This window comes from Sander vitreus, chromosome 1 (genome assembly GCF_031162955.1).
Source record: "Sander vitreus isolate 19-12246 chromosome 1, sanVit1, whole genome shotgun sequence".
NCBI lineage: Eukaryota > Metazoa > Chordata > Actinopteri > Perciformes > Percidae > Sander > Sander vitreus.
In genome coordinates, this window is record NC_135855.1 from 15150944 (window position 1) to 15174671 (window position 23728).

The 23728-nt window shown below is 43.5% G+C and overlaps 1 protein-coding gene across 4 annotated transcripts; it reads right to left on the minus strand.

Annotated features, from left to right (window-relative positions):
• Positions 1-1475: 1475 nt before the first annotated feature.
• Positions 1476-22485, minus strand: sema6d (semaphorin 6D). Of its 4 annotated transcripts, none has more exons than XM_078280335.1 (20): positions 22349-22483; positions 15545-15719; positions 14442-14553; positions 13298-13358; positions 13037-13099; positions 12810-12911; positions 12490-12580; positions 12130-12249; positions 11722-11810; positions 10723-10940; positions 10481-10612; positions 9715-9870; positions 9066-9239; positions 8600-8740; positions 8291-8368; positions 8107-8165; positions 7470-7526; positions 6772-6954; positions 5473-5714; positions 1476-5346 (listed from the first exon to the last, which is right to left on the minus strand). In XM_078280335.1, the coding sequence occupies exons 2-20, from the start codon at positions 15669-15671 to the stop codon at positions 4219-4221; spliced, it is 3333 nt and encodes a 1110-aa protein (XP_078136461.1). In that variant the 5' UTR covers positions 15672-15719; positions 22349-22483; the 3' UTR covers positions 1476-4218. The 4 variants fall into 4 exon arrangements, with proteins under 4 accessions (XP_078136461.1, XP_078136541.1, XP_078136621.1 ...); XM_078280415.1 differs by lacking the exon at positions 22349-22483 and adding an exon at positions 21372-21593; XM_078280495.1 differs by lacking the exon at positions 7470-7526 and having other exon boundaries at positions 22349-22485.
• Positions 22486-23728: the final 1243 nt, after the last annotated feature.

Sequence of the window (23728 nt, forward strand, 5' to 3'; positions counted from 1 at the left end):
ATTTGCCGTCGTGTTTTCCCATTTGCCGTCGTGTTTTCATATTTGCCGTCGTGTTTTCCTATTTGCCGTTGTGTTTTATGATTTGCACTTCAGGGCCACCGTGGCTATCAGAGCCATCCTGCACTTCTTCCTTATGTGCAGATCAGTGAGATGAAAACCCTTTTTCTTTCAATCTCGATATTTGACTATAAATGTTTCCGCGGTTGTTACCTTGAGCTTCTACAAGAAGTTAGCATTTGAAGTGATGATTATACAGTATATGATGGTCAAAAGTTGTTTGTGATGTTTTTTAAGGTTATGTTTGGGCCATTTCTTGCTTTACTTGATCGTAAACAGTGAAGAGGCATACAGGAAATGTGGGGAGGAGAGAGAGGGGGGATGACATGCAACAAAGGTCCCCGGCTGTATTCGAGTCGGGGATTTTTCTGTTTTGTGGGATGTGTTTTTGGACCACTAAGCCACCGTGACATCCCGTGTTTGTGATTTGGACATCTGCATTCCTGTTGTCATGTTTTGACACTGAATCCTGTTTTTATGATCTATTTTTTTCTGCATGTTTCTGTATTTGTGTGAACTTAACCATCAGAAGTTCAGTACTATGGTATGTGAATGTGCATGTCTTTTTGATAGGGGAGTGAGTGGTCATTCCTCAACAAGCAATTTAATTCTCCATGCTGCAAATTGAAAACACACGAAAAGTGACTCCATCCAACCATCACTCCTTTTATTCTTTTTTTGTTGACAGCTAGTCTTATCACAAGCCTATCTGTGCGTAACATCATGCATTGGATGTTTATGCTGCATGCATCTAAACGTATGCATGTGCTAGTGTGCGTGCATTCTTCCACAGCTCATTGGTGACTCAGATCTTATGCCTTGAGCAGTAAGTCCAGATGTTTGGTGTCTAAAGAAACACACTACTTTGGAAACCTTCCCACATGCTATCTGGCGTAGTTGACTGCGCTGGCCCCAAACTTCAAAACAACCCAGCTCTAAAAATAGTCTGAAGCTTTTAATCATTCTGTAGACTCTTCATGTGTCTGATAGTCAGCTCACAGAGTTCAGCTAGGACACATACAGTATTACCCACCCAAGTCATGCATAAGTACCAAATGCGTCTCATGGCTCCTAGTTCACAAGACACTAAGTGTCTGATTGTTAACTCTTTTTTTTTAAAGATTATTTTTGGGGCATTTTAGGCCTTTATTATGTAGGACAGCTGAAGATGTGAATGGGGGGAGAGAGACAATGACGTGCAGCAAAGGGCTGCAGGTCGGGGTTGAACCTCTGGTCACTGCAAGGGCTTAGCCTTTGTACATGGGGGCGCACGCTCTACCAGGTTCGCTATCCAGGTGCCCCAGATTGTTAACTCTTTACAGCTCTCCGTCATGCTCACATCAGAAACACATGACATGACATAAGGAGCCGACTTACTGTATGAAACTCCTTGACTTGAAAAAAACCAAGACCACTCCTTCTGTGCCATGATGTTTTATTTCAACTATACATGCTGTGTTAAAAAAATCAACAAAAAATATCATGAAACAAAGACCATCATTATTATTTACACATTCACAGTACAACTTTACAACATATCTACACGCTGAAATACTCTGGAGATCATATATACAGCTGGCCTGGCATCGCCATGTTGCACAATTTTTAAATCAAAATTACATGTCAAAATCGGGTTCATCTGCACATTAACAGAGCTCAGACTGGAATATAAAGGCGTCAATTTAGATTGCAACAGAAATACCCAGTTCATATTGCAATGTACAAGGCAGTTGAGCAGTGTATGTTGAGTGTCTGTTTGATGTCAGTGTGCATGTGTCAAGTAGAAAAAAACTGGTTAGATGACAGGCAGAAAGTCTTTACATACAATCAGCACTTGTAAACAAAATGTGGCTTTGGGCTAAACAGGCAACTGCCACTTGGATAGGATTGCAGATGTCACCCAAATAATGAACCCAAGAGAAAGTCAGTCGTCACTACTGGCCAATAAAACAATTCCTGTCACTGCAATCCTGGGGATTAACGGATTCTTTGTGACTACTGCCCATGCCAACATCTTTACACGACGGCTTTAATGTGAACACTGTGTTAATACATTGGCTGTGGGCAGGATGTTCTGCATTGAGCCGACTGCCCCACAGTGCAAGGTCTAACCACCCTACATCCCACTGTCAAGAAAATACATTCACTGCATGGCACCTCCTATGTGCTGGATAAACACCATCTTTTCAACACCTGCAGTAAAAGAGAAAAATTGATTCATACCCCAATGTTTTTTGACTGTCCTTTTTGTACGACTATCATTCACAAGTGAAATGTCTGTCTGTCAATTTCTTTTCCACATCACTTCCGTTTGCATTAAAATCGCAATTTTTCAACACATCCTGCTGATTTTCAAATTGCTTGTATAAAATTCGTTTATATAGCATATGACGATACAGACAGCAATACAGAGGACCAATTGACATTGCCAATATTATACTGTAGTAGTTCATTTTGTGAATAAGGCACACAATGCACAGATTCAGGTTCACTTGCCTAAAAATATGTATACTCCTTATTTATAGTATTTAAGTATATACAAGATCTTGTCATTCCCAGCATGACTCATTTGGACACATTGGTAAATTGTTATGTTGATTGTACACTGGCCACTCACAGGGAACGCGGGCTGCAGAACCAGCACGGCAGGTGACAGAGGAGTTACATCCATTTATTGTTCTAGGGTCGGTTTAATATACCTTTTTATTAGGATTAATGTAAAGGGAAAATTATAGTGTTCTTCTATTAGGGGACACACAAGTTTAATGGAATAGAAGTGCCCTGAAATGTTGGATTCATATACATGGGCTATACCATTGGTGTTGCTTTAGTTTCATATGGTAAATGTTTTAAATAACACAGTAAAACATTATAAAGGCAAATCATTTTGTTCAAAATTCTTTTATAGAATGAGATGAGAAATGTATGTTTTTTTTTTTTTCTTAATACCACTGCTACATAAAGAAAGAAGTCTCCTGAACCACCAGTATAATTTCTACAAAGGGGCATTGGAGGTTAGGGGAGGTTTCAATCCTAGAGAGAAGCATTTTATTTTCTCCATGTATTAGTTTTAGTGTGTTCGGTTGCTGAAAACTGTACTTCTTGGCCTCTGTCTGCAATATAACACACACACACACACACACACACACACACACACAAGCAGATGTGCACACCCATATCAAGGTTATCCCAGTCTGATAGAGTAAATGCATCAAAGACAAACGCCTATGTCTAAAACCAATAGCAGCAAATGTAAAAAAAGAAAATTCAAATTTCCCAGTGAGTTACAAAGTCCCTGTCCTAGTATACACCAGGCAAAAACACTACAGAGTGGCACATAAATATGTTTTGGCTCGGTTTAGATGGGTTCAAACAAGACCAAAGAAAAGAAAATATTATTATTGAAATTAGAGACAATGACTTAGGTCTTAGACAGGTCTTAAGGTGAATCCTCTGGCATGTGGCACCACTCTTGATAAACAAGTGTGAAGGCCTAATATGTGTACTGCCTTTACACAAATCTGCTTTCCAATCAACCAACACACACACATTCATTTCTCTGTTCGCCTGCTGCTTGATTCAGCTGTTAGCGGTCATATGTATCTTAAGCAACACGTACACTTATGATTTTGAGTTTCCTCTCCACTGCCCCAAGCCATCTTACTAACAAAGGCATTGCCTACCTCTCCTCTTTGTTCAGTTCACATTAGTGGGAAGACAGTGCTCAAGGGCAGTGACAAATGAGACCAATTCTTCAAGTATTCCACTGTACTTTAACATGGCACCACACGCGCAGACGCTGTAGCGGTCCCAGCTGGTGTCTTAAACCTCGTACCTAATATGGGAACGGGCGACACCCAAGCCCATATACAATGGGGAGCAGCAGATTCACCACTGTCCACTGTTCATATCATGTGGCTACCGTGACGAGGGAGATGGAGATGTAGGGACAAAAAAGACCCTAGGAGTATCTTTGGCCACATGCGTGATTTCCCTTTTTAGTGTGAGTGAATGTGAATATCATTTAAAGGGTGAACACACCTCAAGTCGATACACAAACACACACTAGGACCTACCCCATCCATAGCCCCCCCCCAAGCCCTCAGGGCTAAAAGCTCTACAGTTAAGGCCAAGAGCTCACTCAGAATCGTCCATGCTCTTTTAATAACTGTACTTATTGACCACTCGCATCTGTGGAGTCTGTGGTGAAAACCCATTGGGTTTAGGGGGCACATCTGGTTTTAGCGATGGGGTCCGTTTAAGCCCTGTGCGAGGGAGTGAGCCATACCCACTATATGTCTGTCTGGGTATAGAGGATGGGTGGGCTGAGTGCATTCCTGCCCCCATCACTCCGCCTTGGGAGTCAAGTCTGGAGGGGGGCTTTGGGGGCATGTAACCCCCTCTGTTCATACTGTGTTGGCGAGACACAGACACCCCCATGGTTACCCCATTTGGTGAGGTGGATAAGGACTGCCTGTGAGAGGCACTCCGGTGGAGTTGATACCCCCCTCTTTGTCTCTCCAGGGTGCCCCCCATGCTCAGGCTGCCCGTTGGTGTTGTGGGAGTTGTAGGCATGGGCACATCAACCCTCTTGGTGGGGCTGTGCCTTGGCAGGGATGAGGAGGGAGAATACAGGGAAGCCTCACGGCTGGGCACCTTGGGGGGTAATTCTGTTAGTTCCTCCATGGGCTCCAGTGTAAGCTGTTGCCGGGGGCGAGGCCCTGATCCCTCTTGAAGAATGGCCTTGGGGTTGGCCACTGAGTCATTTAGGTGTTTTAAAAGGTCATTTAGGGTATTTCTGGCATCCACAGACCTTTTCTGGTCTTTCCTACTTCCCTTAGAATCTGGGTTCTTCAGCTTCCTTTCAGATGAATGTGGCAGTGCATCCTCTCCATTGTCAAGGTTAGCTCGGTCATGTGTGGCATTGGGCAGGACAACCGCACTAGGGATGTGGGAGTGAGCCAAGGCGAGGGGAGGGTGGTTGGAGTTGGAGGTAGGAGGAGCAGAAGAAGAAGGAAGGAACTGAGGATTCTTGGCTGATGAGTTGGACTCCTTACGAGGCCCACTGGCCTTTCCATGAGCCCTCTCCCACTGGTTTTTGATGGGCTGCAAGCTTTTCTGCTGAAGCACTGGGGTGGACTCAGGTGTAGGCAGGGCAGCCAGCTCAGGGGGCTGACAGCCGTCCCGCAGGATCATGGTTTTGGGGTCTCCGTTGGGTGAATTCAGGTCTTTGCTGTTGCTCAGAAGATTGGTGTACAGCTTGGGAGAATCAATGTCGGTCTGGTACTCCTAAGAATGTGAAAGGGAAAAATCAAAGGAGTAAGATAAGACAGTTTCACATCTTATTCAATCACTCATCTCCACCAAAGACTTTGTATGCTAGATGTAGCATTGGAGCTGCTTTTATGGCTGTACCTTGACAGGGCTGTCAAAGAGGCCGTTGAGCTTGACAAAGCTTCCAGTGGAGTCGGAGCCAGAAGGTGCAGACTCTGCATCCTTGTGGACATGCCTAGGCTTACGGAGGAATGAGTCTCGGTAGCAGAAAACAATCAGACCAGCCAGGAGAGCACCCATGAGAAAAGCAGCAAACACGCAGGTGATGAGGATGTTCATGTGGACCATCTGGTTGGTCTCACCTGCTTGGATATCCCACACACCTACAAAACATTGAACCATTGGTTAACCCCCTGGTGAAAAGAGTCAAAGTGCTCAGTGAAGTGTCCCTCCACATTCAACAGCAGAAATGTGCACGTTTGTGTGAGAACACAACCATGCATGCGTTTCTGATTTTACAACTCTGCTCTATACAAGGTAGCCAGTCAACCACAACCACATTTCGTAAATATTGACACATTTCTATTCATCTAAACCCGGATGAAGAAGAAATACGGTGAAAATTGGCAGAAGCTGTTAGGTACCCACATCCATTTCACCATCTATAAGCAGTGCTATGTTAGTGAAGAAGGGAAGACTTAAAGTGCCTTGATCCATGTTCCACTAGAGGCTTTTTGTCATGCTTTAAACCGGTACCAAAGGGTTAGGTGTGCACTGTTACTTGAGATGGAGAGCCAAATTAATTTGCACAAGAGATCAACCAGCAGGAAGTTGTTCAGAGGAAAGAGAAGCAGTGCTCGTCTTCCAGGCGTTGAGATAGCTGTTGTTCTACTGGTAGTTTGTTAGTAACCACAGACATTGAAAGAGTTAGTCATCCACCGTGCGGCCACAATAGTGATGTGGCAGAGCAGGCCCAGTCAATGATCTACCAGCCAGGGTAAACTGTTACTACAGCTAGAGTTAAGAAATCTAAACTGGCAGAGACAGAAGCTAAATCCAAACCAAAGATTTTAAAGAAACAATATGAGAACGGTGAGTGTAAGGTTAAAAGAAGACTGGGAATAAATTATTTAAAAGAAACGAAGAAATAATATAAGAAAATTACAATTTAAAGGAAAGAAAACAATAGTAACATGAAAATATAATTTGTATAGCAACTTAAATAATGTATGGAAATGTCTTTTTTTTTTTAAAAGAGAGACTACATTAAAATCTGCCATGTTATCTAATGGAAACCCTAAATAGCTGCCGATGTGTGCACGTATGTTTGCATATGTGAGCCTATGTGTGGATTCACATGTGTGTGTCTTAGTGAGAGTTGTTGGCAGCTATCGGATCAGACTCCTTGCAGCATGTTGGCTGCCTCCCTGCGGGCCTTACCCTCTTGGCCCCCTGGGATAGAGTCTAAAGAATGGGACGTGGCTGGGTCATCCTGCAGCACAAAGCCTGAGCCGTAGAGCTCTGGACCAGGCCCAGAGCTGGGGCTCTGAGTGGGTATGAGTACTGGGGGCTGTATGGGCCCACTGGGGTGGACAGTGACTGGCGTTGATGAAAACTCCATGTCTGTGGTGACAAACAAATGTGTTAACAAACTGTGCAGATGTGTGTAAAGCATACTGTTATCATCCCGTTTAGTAGGCATGGGTAATGGGTAATCTTTAAGGTTAGTGTCTGACAAAATAGTGAATAAACTTCATCACAGTTCACATTCATAGACCAATGAAAGTAAATGTTTGTGTTTTTTGTTTAGACAATTTGGAAGGGAAAAAGGAGAGGATACTGATGTTCAAAGAGGAGTTGGTACACAACAGTAAGGGTGCCAAGGGATGGTGGGTGGGCATGCAAGACGGAAGAGGGATCGAAACAGGAAGAGTGAAAAGGAGGAAGTGAATTTGTGTTAAGATAGAGCACAATGTTGCCTATGAATCTGTTGTTTGTGACGATGAAAATGAAGCAGGTGACATAAGCATTCAGGAGGTGTTTGGTAAGAAATGATGGATGGTGGCAGTGGTGGAAAGACAGGGTTGGAGATGCTGAACTCAAGGAAAGAAACCATTTGAGTAAAAGATCAAACTAACCAGAGGTAGGGTCGCCAAATGATTTGTAATCTGGCGCTGATGTAGTGCCCAAAAACGCTAAAAGAATTAAAAGGACAAGAAATCAGTATAAAGGAATTCAGGAGTAGAAACTAAAATTCCTAAGAGACACTAAGAGTGCAGTTTATTTGGTTTAAATAATAAAGATATAAAGCACCCGCTAGCAGTGTCCTTTTCTCACTGGAGTCACTGTGGGCCCTCTGGTTCTGATCAATACTGAGGTTCAGCGGGGGTCATGTTTAGTTGGTACAAATGAAGGCTTTTACAGTAAACTCAAAAAAGCAAAGGCATATTTTCTGGCCATCTGATATCTTAAGACCTCTACCATTTACACCGGCTAAACATGACCCCCTAATTGTACATGTCCATGTTTCTGACTCACATGTGGCATAAGTTACAGGTGGCCATGTACTGTATGCAGATGTGTGTGTTAATATTGCACATAGACTTATGTAGGGGCAAGTTACTGGAGTGGTTACTGGTGTGAGTGTGCAGGCTTATGGTGTGTGTGGAAATGAGTTTGTCTTTGCGTACATGTGTGCATGTGTGTGTCAGTGTATGTGTATCTGTGTTTGTGTGTCTCAGGATGGATGAGATGGTATGGAGATGAGATCCGTACCCTGACAGTCTCCCAGATGTGCAGTGTTTCCAAATTCAATGTCCTGCTCATATCCAGTCCTGAAGAGAGCAAAGAAAAGAGAGAGAAAGAGGGAGATTTATCAAAGAGTTGCAAACATTGTTGACATCTCATTTTCTCATCTATAATATTAGCACTTTATATCACAGCTGAGGCTTGAACTCACAAAACACCAGGCTGTATCCTCTCACATGCCCCATGAGGCTTCCAGCCACAGTAGGGATCCCTTGATGCAATGCAAGACCTGGAGCCAAACAAACACACACACACACTCAGAACACCAGGTTTAATCATTCTGGGAAGTGCACTATAATAATTTGTGGCTGACTGAACATTAACCAAAAGGCATAAGATAAAGCTGTTATCATTCCCTTTATGGCATTTTCTGAAACACAAAACAATTAAGTCACAAACCTATGACCGACCGTACAAAGCACATTTGAACCCCCTACGTGTGCATTTGCACGTCACTTACTTGTGGCAGGAAGAATGCCGTTCACAGCGACTCAGGGGAATACGGATGACACAGCTTGAAAAGGCAACATACAAGCTGTGTGCCTCTTTGTCCACGTGCAGCGAGAGGACACGCTTGTCATCCTCATGGTTAGACAGGCACCTGGGAAGGGAAGAGAGAAACCTGATCAGAGGTTTATCAGATAGTCCGTCTACTGTTTCAGCCTCCGTAGATTTAATCACTTGTTAGGTGGAGAAGTCACATAAAGCTTTCTCTCACAGTCTAACAGGATTTTGACCTCCAACACACCGCAGGGAGTGTGTTCCGCATCCACAAATAAGCACTAAAAACATACTGTGCATGCACAGAAAGCAGACAGACACTGCCATCTGTGCCAGGATGCTTCACTGTAAATGTTGCTGACTCCTCAGACAGAAGGGGAAGAGAAAAAGAGAAGAGAGAGGGTGAAAAGTGCATGTATCCCTACTTGGCCCTGTTGAAGACCTCTATCTCCTCCAGAAGCAGGCTGTCGTTCAGAGACACAGAGGAGGTCTTGGCCAAAACCTTGAGGACAACCCCTGACTCAGCCCCGATGAACACCACGGTGTAGTTCTTGTGAGGTCCTGCTTCGTTGTCCACAGCCAGTGCTGTCAGTCTGTACCTACGCACGCACACACACACATGCATGCACGCACGCGCACACACACACACACACACACACACACACACACACACACACACACACACACACACATATATCAGAGAAGCATGTGTTATTCACAGTAGTGGTTAAGTGGTTATCCCATACAAAATAGGAGAAGCCATTTTGAATACATGAATCACTTCGGCTCTTGAGCTACACACTAAAACCAATTTGAATTAGTATTGAAAGTTTGGTCGGATGTTTTAGTCTTTTTTTCAATTTATTCTTTGATAATAACTAATACAGCTTTGTTTAATTTGACAGTAATTAGGCAAAGTTCTCAGAGAGCTGTTTGTGACAGCATTGTGTAGTGATGTAATGAGAGAAATGTATCATATTTGGTTGACCACAAAAATTAGTTTGTTTTTAAATTTACTTTAAAAGGTACCAGAAACCGAGGTATTGCCATCCCATAATGTGCTTCTGCGTTTACCTGACGCGAGTCTTGGTGAACCAAGGCTCATCCCCAATAGAAGGCACAGCTGTGTCCATGAGGGGGTGGGACTTGATGAACTGCAGGGTATCGTCCGGGAACTCGATGGAGCTCTTTAAGGACGCAGCTGGACCATGACCTGCACAGGACCCGGGTCTAGGATGGAGGGCGCACACAGAACAGAGGGCACAAGGTCAAAGATCAGCCTATACGATCACACACCAGGGAGTAATAATAACGTGTTGAACTGGATGAAAAGTGCAACGAGGGGGTGGGGGGGAGTGGAGCAGGTGCTTATTAGGATCACATAAAGGCCTCAGCTGGAAACATAAAATATACATACAATGGTTATCCTCCATTAATGATTTACCGGGGTAATGGGGTGCTTCGTGGACTTTGTGTTTTGGACACAGGGCAGGGCTACAAATATACGTGCTGGTTGTAAACTGGTTAAATATGCAACGCTTCTAATTATGCCTAATTAATTATTTAATCATCAGCAGATGGTGAATGTGTGTGCTGGGTCAAAGCTAATACCTTGGTCCCTTTTTACTAGTGAAAAAGATTTGATTTCATTGGGTTTAACCTGGAGAAAGAAGGGTTAAGAAAATTGGAAAAACTGTCAGGTGGTAAACAGCTGCTGAGTCAAGCACCACCTGCTCATGAAAAGCCATGTTTAAAATATGAAATTCTTTGCATTCTCTGTATGGTTTGGAAGGTTTAGAATTTGGAAATTTTGAAGGGAAAAGAAAAGTTTAATTCTTACCGAGGTTTGGGCAGCATCTCCTCTGGAAATGGAGTCCACACAGAGTCAGGAGTCTTCTGCTCTTTGAACCGACCCCAGAATACTTTCTCTATGTCGGCCATGGAGAAGGCGCACACTGCTGACCCTGGGATACTGTAGAGAAAAGAAAAACCTCAATCTATCATCCATATATGACTCCCGAAATGTCTTATTTCTGTCCTCGGCATTGGTCACTTTAACAACTAACGGCATCCACTGCTCACCTGTTCATCTGCGTGGTGAACACACCCACCACCGAGGGAACTCCGTTGATGTTGATGATGTCAGTGATGGACTGAAGCACATCAAAGTAGAAGAAGGACTCCCCTGGCACTGAACAATTAAGCCTTGCCTTTACAAAAGATGTCCAGTGCTTCTCCAGCACCCGCTGTGACCCACCGACATCATTCTTACAGATCCGGGCCACACGGGAATATACAACCTGCGAGGAGAAGGGGTTTAAAAGAGGACAAAGTCGGGTGGAAGAGGAAGGCAGCTGAGTGAACGTCACTAAAAACACTTTAACATGTTGAATAATGCATCTCTCTACCCTGTAGCAATTCGGTACAGACGACTAAACAAACACACGCTCTCATCTTTAACTTTGTGTGAAGAGATTGTTCACCTTGACTGTAGCAACCATTTAAAGTAAGACATCTGACGACTTTGACTGGCCCAATGCAGCACCATGTGTATGTGTGTCTGATTGCACTCGTTACCAAGGCTTAGAGTATAAATGAAGTGTGTGAAGCAGTTGGCTTTAACAGTTTTAATTATTTACCAGTGCAAACCTCCATCAGAGGCCAGGTGTCACCCAAGCATTAGTAGGGTTGAAATATTTATTGGCTGATGGAGGATGTTGCCTCCTGCGGCTCGGCCAGACCCGTTTAGGATGAGGCATGGTCAAACATTGAACATCCTAATGCCCTCTGCATGTGACGTAGGTGGCAGACCCAGAGCGCACATCTCCGTGAGACAAAGCTCTCACTGTGTAATGGTTTTACATTAGTAGAACATTCCCAGCAAATACTGGCTGTTGAAGTTCGTTGTGTATTCTATGCAATGTACTGTCATCGCCTGAATGGGCCCTTTTACTGCTGGGGCCATTTGTGGCAAAAACACATGCACTGAGGGAGGTGTAAGCATTTTTTTGGATAAAGGCCTGCATACTATATCTGTCTGGAATATGTAATGCTTTATAAACGGCAGGTGCGCTGTCTTACCTTGCCCAGATTGCTGTGCTCCACTGCAATCTCTCGGTAGAAAAAGTACACATAATTCCCATACTCTGCTGCGTGCAGGAAATGAGGTTCTAAAGGGAGAGACAGAAGCAGAGAGTTGAAGTGTATTTCTGCACCGTCACCACCACTGTGCATGTTGAATATTTCAGGGATTTGTACAAGGCGGTATATGACTGGGGGTGACCTAGATTGCCTGGGAGAGAACAGGCCATATCCCCATGAAGCTTGGCAAGGCAGGAGATCTCTCTATCACTCCAACAACAGCTCTGACAGCCACGCACATACGTGCACCATGGGCATTTAGCTAGCTGGCAGGTAGCACGTGTATCTCGAGGAAAGCAAAGGGAAAGATATATAAAGACTGAGGGTGATGAAGAGGCAATCACTTACCTTTCAGCCATTTGGAGTCATATTTGATGGTCCTTAGGGCTGATCCATCACCCATACTGCGATAGATGACAGAATCACTGGCCTGGAAGTCGGCTACAGTTGCCGAATACAGCTTCCCCTCTAAAAAAAAACAACAACGAGTATAGTCACCAAAAAATAGGATACAATGCTCTTCAATGCTTTGTTTCTCTTTTCTTTTTTTTTTTTTTTAAAGGCTTGATTGGCTGAGTTGTTTTCGCTGCAGGCACAGTTTTACTGTGGCAAAGACACTGAGGTGATGAGAGCATAAGTAGGAATCCATTAGTTCTTCTTCAGCAAGACTAACTATGTGTGTGGGCGAAGTGTGTGTTTGACTCTTACCAGCGAAAAGGGCAACGTTGGTTTGCTTGGAGTCGAATGGGCATCGTGCCAGTCCATTGATCTCCTCCCCATCAAACTCGAGGTTATCCAGCTGAAGGGAACACACCAATCACCCAACATTAAAAAAAGTTTCATCAAGGGACACAGTGAAAACGAACACACTAGAAACACTAGCACGCACATGAATCATTCAAACAAGTCTAGTTTATTTAACAAGAAATTAAAATGAAGGTTGTGTTACCCAAATTACTTTCAAGAGCATTTACACAACAGCATCTGTGCACATCTGAGCATGCAAGGCCCTGGCACTGGATACTCACCCTGTAGTATCTGCACATGGGGTTGAAGCCGTTGGTACCACAGATGAACACCAGGTCATCGTTTCTGGGAACCAGCACTTTGATAAAGTTGTGGCACTCATCCTGAACACAGACAAAAAACATGGGACAGCGTTTTTAGAGGCAGCCAGCTTATCTGCTCACATGTTTAAACCTCTGTCCGCATGGTGGAATGTAAAACAAAAGGTGAATGGCTTTTTTGTACGTACTCTGTGTTTTCCCTTGACAGCACACGTGTCTTTGTCAGCTTGGCCCGATCGCCATGTCAGCTTCTGTGAAAACCAACACGGAGCTTTAGACACACGCACCAGCACACTAAGGGACACACTCACTCATGCACACGCACAGTCCTCCCTTTTCCGCTCTCTCATTTTACAACCTGTCCAGTGTGTGATGAATTGCTCTGTATTTTCTATGGAGCCCTTTTAGTGTTTGTGGATTGAGAGAGCAGCTTGTGGTGAGAATCTTACCCGGTAAGGAATGATCTCATTCCTGTAGGATTCTCTCAGGCTGACCAGGTACACCTGATCTCTGTGGACAGACAGCAACAAAACACAGCTCAGTAACACTGCACAAGTAATAAAAGGGTAAAATTTCAAAACTAGAATTTCCAGAAAATGCAGTTTATTTTAATTCTTAGATGAACTCTGGTGAATAATCAGCAGCTCATTTGCATTGTTTTCCCCAAATGTTTTTTTTTTTTTCCCAACTGCACTGGTCATTAGAGGATCTCATTTACTGTGACCTATGGTTTCAGCCTCTTCTTGTGGCGGAACACACACAACTTTTTTAATTTGCAATAATATAGAAAATCTGAGGGAAATGGGTTTAAACCAATCTCTCCTTTTTTTAAACCTGGGTAGTCTAATGTCAAAACCTGAAAATAATGACACTAAACTATAGTTAATTCAAACGTCTGTATTATGTGAACAGCAAACAGGGTGTGGCAGGGTTGAGGCATAGTGAATTCAATTTTTTTTTACACAACTGCCTGTTGATGCAACTGCCCTATGAAAACCTGAATATCCTCTTTGCTATACCATTTTACATTACAACCACTTATTGTTTTGATTATATGTTGGTTATAAAAAATGTAAGGGTGATCACATTTTATCAACCCCTAGAGAACAACATTTCGCTTCACTTTTAGTAAAAACGTGAATAACCCAAACTGGCAAAAGGGTGGATCTACCTGACAACAGTGATACATGTGGTGGTGATTACAGGGACTCCAGAGGTAGGAGTTTTATACTGTAGATGTCGAGTTGATTTCTTGCTACAATATTAGTGCTGGCGGTCAGATTAATCCCAGTGCCCATAAATACCAAAAAGACATGTAAAGATGCCAAGAAATCCCTGACAGAGCGTCAGGCCGGCATGATAGACGCCTTTCCTGGATCAATACTGGCAATATACATCAAATGCAGGCCTAGAAGCCACAGATCCAATAATACTAAGAGCTTCTTACTCTTCCCCCCCCCCTTCCTCCTTACGCCACTGTTTACCTGCCAAGGAGTGACTGAGTTTATTGGTGTGGGGGATGTGTGAAAGAGAGAGTGGTGTGTGTGTGTGTGTGTGTGTGTGTGTGTGTGTGTGTGTGTGGGTTGAGTTTACCTGCCAGCGATGAACAGTGTGTCCTGTATCTTGGTCATCAGCTGAAAGTCAAGGCGATGCTGTGACTCATTGCCAGAGGGCCTGCCTCTGAACACAGGGTACCTCCGTGAAACTGCAGAAATCACACACGCACACATACCGTTAATGGGAAACTTGTGGTAGAAGCGGACACTTTTGCACGGATAAACCACACTCACCTCTTGCTATATTTAACAGTACCGATTAGAAATAAATATGCTGCGTGTGCTTTATACAAATCCTCCTGCGATTAAGGGAATGGCAAGGACCCCTTGGCTGAAAGAGAGACGGAGCACGGACCCCCCCACTACATATTGTATAAAATTGAGTTGCATATTAAACTGAGCCTACAATAATGTGTAGGGTGTAGGTAAGCCTTTATACATACCTTTTTTTATGGTGCATACAATACTAAGCTAATAATAATAATTGACTTATTCATATATATTTATACATTATGTTTTGATGTTAAACATACATGTAGCACAGTGGATCCTTGATGTCTAACTGTATCTGTGGATGGCTACCTTAGTGGCTACCTTAGTTACAGCTTGTTATCAATATTGTGTAAATAAAAATAAAAAAAATCACAAGTAGGCCGATTTGTCTTTGCTATTAATAGGTTGGACTTATGTTTATGTATATTTTAAGACCTATTTTAAGTTTTGAAAACAAAATGATAAAACCATAACTTGGTGGCCCCCCTGCAGTAACTCTGAGGACCCTCTAAAGGTCCCGGACCCCCTGTTGAAGAGCTCTGCGTTAGATAATGGCTGCCTATGTCAGCACATCTCTCTGTTCTTCCAGTACATCACAGAGATGCAAATGAAATCCACTTAGTGCTCCAACTGACCATACAGCAGATTGATTGTATTACTATAAATATGGCATGCTGGTGTGCTAGTGTCTGAACTGCTGACGCGACTAGAAGAAGGAGGCTGCCGGTATTTGTCTTTATTCCATGTGTGACTGGAGTGAGTAAAGTGTATATTAAGGATAGTTGTTGACTATTTCAGTAGTAATGTTGCAGCAATTTGAATCTCTACCCACGTCTCTGCTGAACTCATTTGCGTGCGTGTACTCACAGTGTGCGTCAACGACATCGAGGGGTACGGTGTCCTCGGGGAAGCTGACTGCGAGGAGAGTGCGTGACGCTGTCAGCAGCAGCAGCAGCAGCAGCTCACTGAGCAGAAGCGCAGCTCTCTGGCCCATGGCTGCTCACAGACGACACTTCCTGTTTCACTCTAGTGGAGATGTTACCTGGAAACACACAAAATGCATGCTTTTGTTGCTTGACATGTAATACATTTCATGTTATATTTAAACCTGCTGCAAACTGTAGTCCTATGAGCCAAATCCTAACCATTTGGTTACCTCAGAACAATGAGGAAAAAAAGGAACATTTCCACTGTGAAGTTTTCCTTTTCTCGTTGATACCCACTAGATTATTGAAATACAAACATAAGGCACACAGAATGCGCTCTCAGGCATATTGATGACTGAGCTCTCAGTGGCAGTGCTTGGCGTTTCCCCTATACCTCTCCCTGCATCTGCTGTCTAAGGGAAGGTCAGCCAAGTGACCGGTGGGGTGTCTCGGTGTGTGTTGGATGCAGCGGAAGTCCACTCTGTTAGAAACGTAGCAGGCCTGCTGTCTCCGTACATCTGTGCTCTGATTGGTTTGTCCCGGGCGAGGCGCAACACTAATCAGCACATTGCAACTTCATCAGCATCACTGGTGTAGCCTCTGCTCTGACCTTAGCTGACTTCTATTAGCGCTCTGTTGGCTGTTATTGCTCCAGCCTTTCCGTAGGGTGGGGGCGCTTTATTGCAGTGCAGTGAATCAGTCATCTTTGTTCTAGGAGGATCAAGTCATGTACATTTTTGTATAGTATACATTTTTGTTTGTACTGCATCTGATTGTAGACGTGATACACCAGCAACTACATATGGTAATACATTTAAAAAAAAACTACATGGTAATAATTCATTGTGGGAGTGGCAGGAGTTTAGTGTGTATGTTAGTGCGCGAAGGAGTGCTTTAGAGACAGACTGTGTGCATATTAATGATCGGTGTACATTCAAATATTTATAAGGCAAACAAATTATTCATGCAGGCAAAGCCTGAACGGATATAAACAATTTACCGGGAGACGTCACACAGGCAGAGGGATGGATTAGCTGGGAGCACACTTGGACACACACACACACACACACACACACACACACACACACACAATCACTCTTTCAAATGGTGTAATGCATGTGCACGTACACAAACATACACAGACACACACACACACACACACACACACACACACACACACACACACACACACACACACAGAGTATTGACGCATTTTTCAATTAGCCCCAAAGCACACCTGCTCCAGTGCTGTCTGTGGGCCCTGCCTGCCAAGCCATTAGTGCTTTGATTGATCCACACAGGAAGCATGGCAGATCAGCGGCCAGCAAAGGCAATCTATGGACTTTACCTTATCATTGTAGCCATGTGAAAACTTTGAAACTCACAATCTGCCCACTTTCATCTAGTAAAGGGCTGTTTAAAATAATAATAAAAAATCTTTCCAAACACTTAGTTTAAAACACTAAATGAACTGTAATGTACATGGTTGTCAAATAGAAAATTAAGTGGCATGAGGTGTTTACCTGACAGCGACGATATACATCAGCATGTCAGCCTTTTGTCAGTGTATGTGGAGAATATAATACACAACTTGGCTGCACTGTCTTAAAGCCTATGTTGATATAAAGCGCACAGTGTGTTTTCCAGGGAATTAATAATCCAATTTTGGTATGAGCAGTTCCTGTACAATGATGTGTCACTAAAAATAATAGAAGCGGTGGAGATGGAAGCAGAGTAATGCCAGCGTCTTTTAGTCATAAACAATGTGTAATCATGGCTATTCGGCACTCTGTGGGATACTGAGGCCTTTGAAAGAGCAATGGTAATGCAAGGGTAATGTAACGCTTCATCTTAATTAGTCCACTTAATAGTTAAAGTACAGGTTTGATATTTTTGACAAAATACAAATATTTAATGAGGGCCTGTATCTTCCGAAAACTACGACATCAATGATGCTGGAGCAGTCCATATACTCTAATCTAGATACAAATGAATCTAGTCTGGACTCAAACAATCCACAGATCTATGCACACAGGCTCCCAGATCTATACAGAAGAACGTCTTCAGCAACTTAATCTAGACGAGACAAGGTGACACTGCTCTGCAAAGATAGGTTAGGTTAATTGATGTGTACCCGTAGGTAGATTTGGTTTGCAGTAAGACGAGGCATCCATCATGACACACGGACACAGACAATAGACAGACATGCTAAAAACATGATAAAAGTACTTAAAGCTCCGATAATCACTAAAATCACTAAGAAGAGAGACAGTGGTCTTCCTTAAAAGCATAGCTGCTACTTTTTTAGTACCTCGTTCAGACGCTCTCACAATGAGAAATGTGCTGTATTAAGGCCCAAGCAATACATTGCGGAGTTTCCAGGGACAGGAATAGATACCAAACGCACCACAATAGAGAATAAAAAAAGAGGATCTATGAAAGGTAAATAAACCATGCTCTACATTTCAATTATATCATTTATGCTGTGCTATCATACAGGCTGCAGACTATGCTTCCAGTCCAAATGTGGCTGTGTTCACAGCTAAATAATTTCCTTGGTATAGTCAGAATTTAGAGTCCTGCTCTATATCCCCTCTTCGTAAGCACCTAACACTTTTTCCCTGCCATTCTCCCTCACTAAACAATTCAGAAGAAAAGCACTCCAACAAGAGGCAGCTCCGATCTCCCATGATTCCTTGCGTGGTATTAGCCACACTGCGGAGGCGAAGGCTTTCCTCGGAAACTTTAATGTAAAACAGAAGACATCCAGAGGTCAGCGATCTAAAATTACTTCTCAATCTCTAGTGAGCCCAGCATGTTTTCTATTGACTATTCCTTTGCGCTCTTTGGTTCCTGCCCTCCAGTGTGTGTGTGTGTGGGTGTGTGTGTGTGCGTGTGTGTGTGTGTGTATGTGCATACACATATAGGCCTCAACAAGCCTAGAGATGCTGGGCTTGTCACGCAACTTGGTGCCATTCAGCCTTGCCTCACTCTACCTCTGTTATTACAGGCTTTTCAATGTCCTACAACCACGCACTTTCCCTGCTGATGTTGTTGGCCCAGGCCCATGGTGTTTAACCCGGAGAGGGGAGGGGGTCTGGTGGATTTCTATTTCTACTGATGGTGGGTGTAGGGTTCTGTAGTCCAATTCTGGTAGTTACATCTGAAGATTTAGTGTTCCAAGCTTAAAATGACAGATTAACACATATTCTCCTCTTAGTTCTGCTTTCACTGGCATATGTCAGCCATAACCTCTCCCCCACTGCAACACTGAATGGATTTATGTTTGCATGGAAGTCCTGTTGGGAGGAATTGGGGCTAATAAAAGGAAGACAAACAACACGGGTGCGTGAGGTTTGGTAAATTGCGTGCGACTATGATGGGTGGATGTAATCCCAGAAGGACAATGGCTGCTGCTGCTTTAGGCTGCTTGGCTTGTCATCTTGCACCATACTGATCCGTAAACCTAACGGCACAGGAAATCAGATAGCCCAGGAGTAGTAGTTTCAGACATTTACACACTTGGTGTATGTATGTCTAAATGCGTGTGCGTAAGCCAAAACTGGATATGTCCTATAACACGGTTGCCTCAACTCTCAACTGCTCTTAGAAAGAAATGCAGCCACACAGGAACGTGAGTCAGCCAGATGATTAGAGCAGCCACCACACAGACCCAGAAAATAATTACTACCCCTTTTCACCACTTCAGTAACAACCACTACACCTAATCGCGTGCTATTTACCTAAGGATCACTTCTGAGGGGCTTGGTTGGACTTGTTGCTTCATAAATTTTGGCAGAAGAGAGGGCTGTGCCACCCTAAACTGTGCTCCCCTCCCTTTATTCTCTACCTTGGTGATAGGAGGAGTGAAACAGGAGAAAGGCTGTTCTCAGCAGTAGTTCTGCTATAGTAGAGCACAAAAGGGGCTGAGCTGCAGGTGTGACCAGGAAACAAAGGGGGCTTTGGCAAGTCAACACAATAGAGCCCCACCCCCGGCCAGTGGACCTACATTCAGGAGAGCTGTTCTGGGGCTAATAAAAGGGGGTTCTGAGGGAACAAAGCAAACTATATAAACACATTGACTCCAAATGCTGCACACAGGGTCAAACTTGTATCACTCAACCAATTTAGCATTGAACAACTGGTTTCCAAGCAACAGTTTGGGGCAACCATAAGGCATATGGTGTAAAGAGTTAACACTGATCACTGTATGGTTCAATGGCGGTTGTTCCGGGGTTACAGCCGGCTAAAGTGGAGGTTAACGGTGATCGTTCTGGTTGCTGAGTTTTGACCCCGTGGCCAGTGAGCCGAGATGAGACACCAGCCAGCTGTGCTGTCAACTAACCCACGGCTGGTTCTGATGTTTGACCTGGCCGGAGCGTGGTGCTCCTGCCAACATCATGTTGTCGTTTCAGTAGCTAAGGTTCTCCTCTCTCTGTGACAGAGCTCTGACGCTCCAGAGTTTCAGGGAAATGTACACATCTGGTGTAGGTTTGAAACAGATTTGCTCTTGTTTTTATTTCTGTAAAAGGGACTGCACTGGTTTGAGAGACTAGCACCAATCAATTTTGACCACAGGCAAACTAAAATTAAATCCAGTGTTCACTTTTTTGTTGCCTTTTTTTTATTTTATTTTTTTTATTAATTTAGCACACATGATTAGTCTATAAGGACAACTTCAGGGTACGCCCTTTGATTGTATATTTGGTCCATCTCCTTTTTGCTTATTCACTTAATTTGGCCACATTTTCTTGAATAATGAGCCACGAAAGAACAATTCCTAAAACAACTGTAACCTACATGTCTCCTTATGAAAAAAATGAAACATTCTAATTCTCTCTCGCTCTTTCTTTATTATTCTTCTGTTCCTCTTCCTTCGTTCGCTGGTAATTTTTCCAAGTTTTGCGTGAGGATCTTCCGCTTCTCTTTTGCGTACACAATCCATGCAGCAGCCCGGGCTCTAATGCAGGCATTGTGCGGACCGGGGCGTAAAGGCATTCAAGTTTTAACCGTGGCAAATCTTTTCAGACCCCTTTGGCCCACATGTAAGACTCATACAAAAGACAACAAAGACGCGGGGGGACAGCGGTGGAGTGACAACTGTGATGGGCCTGCGTTTAACTGCCTCCACGGCACTTAATGCATGCGCAGGGCTGGGCTCTCGTTCTGCTCTGCCTCCAAAAAGGTTACGAGCGCTTCCCTAATGTATCATCCAATATAATAATACCACAATGAAACTGGGAATACATGACATAGATTAAAGGTGAGTGAGCAGTCAACAACCTTCAAGTCAAACTGCCCGTCCTACTCGTCTTTTACGGCTTACTAGGTGTGTTTGACAGCATGGTCCGTACAATCGTGTGCTGGTTACCTTCATTCCAAGTTTATTTTATGAAGACGAAATATCAGAACAACTTTAACGTATTCATGCGTTGAACCAACTCAGAAGAAGATTAGCTATTGTGACTGAAATTGTAGCAAAAATACTAAGACCAACACTGACGTGGCTCTGATTTTACTCTCGGCAAATCATAATCTATGTGTAGCCTACGTCTCTGCTTTAAAAATGTGTTTTATTTTTACTTTGAAATCCTACTCGATTCCCTTGAATAGATTCCGTTCACAAAGTGGCTCTTCGGATAGCATGGGAGCCAGCAGTTATGTGTCCTTTATTAAATCCAAGCTCCATCTTAATAATACACCACAGAGTGTATCCGAGAAATAAAATCCACTATACCAGTAATTTAAAAACCACCGAGGACACCTACCTTGTGTGTCCGTATTCACTCATGAATGGGGCAATCCGACTGAATGTCATATTCCTTTGGTAATCCATTTAAGAGAAAACACGCAGCATGTAATATTCCTGTTATTTTAAGCTCCGTCCGGACCCCACTTTTCTCTTTTATCCAGTTTCGCACAGATTTCAGCTCCGCTCGCCACATATGAGCATTTTGACTGCCTGCTCTGTCTCCGTCCCCGGGCCCCTGAGCTCTGCTCTTCAAAGCTCTGCCACGACCACACAGCCCCCTCCCTCATACACCGATACACCAGCCCCCTTCCACCACTATTAACTTTGGAAACCAGAGGGAAAAGACATAAACATTAACGACGCGCAATCCACTACGGGCTCTGACTTCATAGCCTACAATCATTGATTTAATGCTAATTAAAGATGATAAAGGGCGCGTTTACTGACGGAGAGCACGATATCACACACAGCCACCAGAATCTCCAAAAAACAACTAGATTTACACAAAACTATGTTCTGTGCTTGTTTATCTCAATAGCCAATGCTCACTTAGCTTTAGATTCACCAGTTTGATACATGCTTTAATGATGCGACTGTAGAACTTATTATATAGCCTAATGAAGATTTCGGACAGCTTCAATTGGAGAGTAAACTGTCTCACAAATAAAATAGGTGACTTTAGATTTGGTTTGCCCTCTTGTTACACCGCTTTATGAGCGCTGGAAAGACGCGTCGAGCAGGACAGATGAACGGTGCCGTGCACGAATGAATACATAGTAAATTGGATTGAAGCACAATTAAAAATAGTCCGGACCTGCACTATTTCTGTCCTGCAACCATGAGTTTTGCAGGGTAGCATATAGCGACGTGGTCAGAAGAAATATTTTGTATTCCAGCAAAAGACTTCTCCTCTCTAGTTTTCCCCTCGACTTTCACTGCGTAATGCGGCGCAACAAAGTGTAGTCTATATCCACGTAGCGGCAGGGAACTCACCTCATCTGAAATGCTTATTTTGTATCCTTTTTGTGTTGCTGTAATCCAACAAAAATGATTGTGCGCGTCGTAGTGAATCAACTTCTCCTGGCTGAGAGAAAAACAAACTAATGCACGGCAAATGGTGTAATTCGACCCGTGTTAAGTCAATCCATCCAGAGAGAGAGCCACAGCCTACCAATAAGCAGCGCTCTTGCTCCAGTCCCTCCCCCCACCATCCATCTCTCCTCAGTTGGTTTGGGCTTCTCTGCCTTGCTCTGGCTTCCTTCCTTTCTTTCCTAGAGCCCGGAGAGAAAGAAAAAGACCCCCTCCCTCCCTGTTCTCCTCCTGTGTGACCCCGTATTGCCCCCCCCTCTCTGTTAAACCCCATCCCCCAACTCCAAGTCAGCAAGAGAGCCTAGTAAAAAATCATTTCAGCTGAGTTGTGGCTGCTTAGTAAAACACAGCTTTAGAAATGTTTGGATTTAAGAGGGAGAAGCACAAATCTCCTTTTACTTTAGCTTAGCATCATGCAACTGATTAGCCTATTAAAAGTGGAGAAATATAAATAGTATAGAGTAAAAGTTTACATTTGTCAAATAACTCTACAAACTCATACATTATATATTCTAGCAAACTGTTTTGCAATAAAATCATTCTTAATTTAGAAATAAAATATAAACACAATCCATCTTTATAGGAATATTAAATGATCATTGTCCTCTTTTTTTTGGTTTAAGCTACTTCTATGCAAGCAAGCATGTGTATGTAAACATCAGTGTGAGTGTGTCTTCCCGTATGCATGCGAAGCTGAAGTCGTCATTGAACGTGTCAGGTCATTGCAACCAGGTCTGCAAGGCAGCACAATGGAGGCCCATTTGCACCCCATTAGAAAAGCAGGCTGGCAGATGTGTGAGAATATCTCTTCCAAGCGAACATCCTCACCCACTTTCTCTCTCTCTCTCTCTCTCGCTCTCTCTCTAACACACACACACACACACACTTCTGACAGCCCCCATTATTAGCTGAGAAAGTGGGATCTGCATCTCAATACTTGCACAGGAAACACTAGTTTGCACTGCTGATCTGCCTGATCCCGGTTTGGCACTTGCATGTCTTTGTCCCCACTTGTCCTTAACTTGTCCCACCCTCTTCCTCTTTTTATTACTACTTCTCGATATCCAGTCTCTTCATTTGACATAACCTTTCTTTTTCCTTAGGCCCCCTATAGTTCTCCATTTCTTTCTCCAGTCTCACCAGGGTTATCTCAACTGATAGAGTTTAATCTGTCATTTATTTGACTTTCAGTCCCTTTCTTCTGGCCTCTCATGCTTCAATCTCGCCACTCAATGTTTCTGTCAGTCCTAGGTTACTTCTGTGCGGAGTCCTTGTATCCCATGG

Coding starts and splice junctions, on each gene's coding strand:
- sema6d (XM_078280335.1), bottom strand. CDS start 15,671: ATGGGCCAGAGAGCTGCGCTTCTGCTCAGTGAGCTGCTGCTGCTGCTG. Junction 10,613..10,722: donor TTCACCACGCAGATGAACAG/GTGAGCAGTGGA, acceptor TTTTCTCTACAG/TATCCCAGGGTCAGCAGTGT. Junction 9,871..10,480: donor GAGATGCTGCCCAAACCTCG/GTAAGAATTAAA, acceptor CCTCCATCCTAG/ACCCGGGTCCTGTGCAGGTC.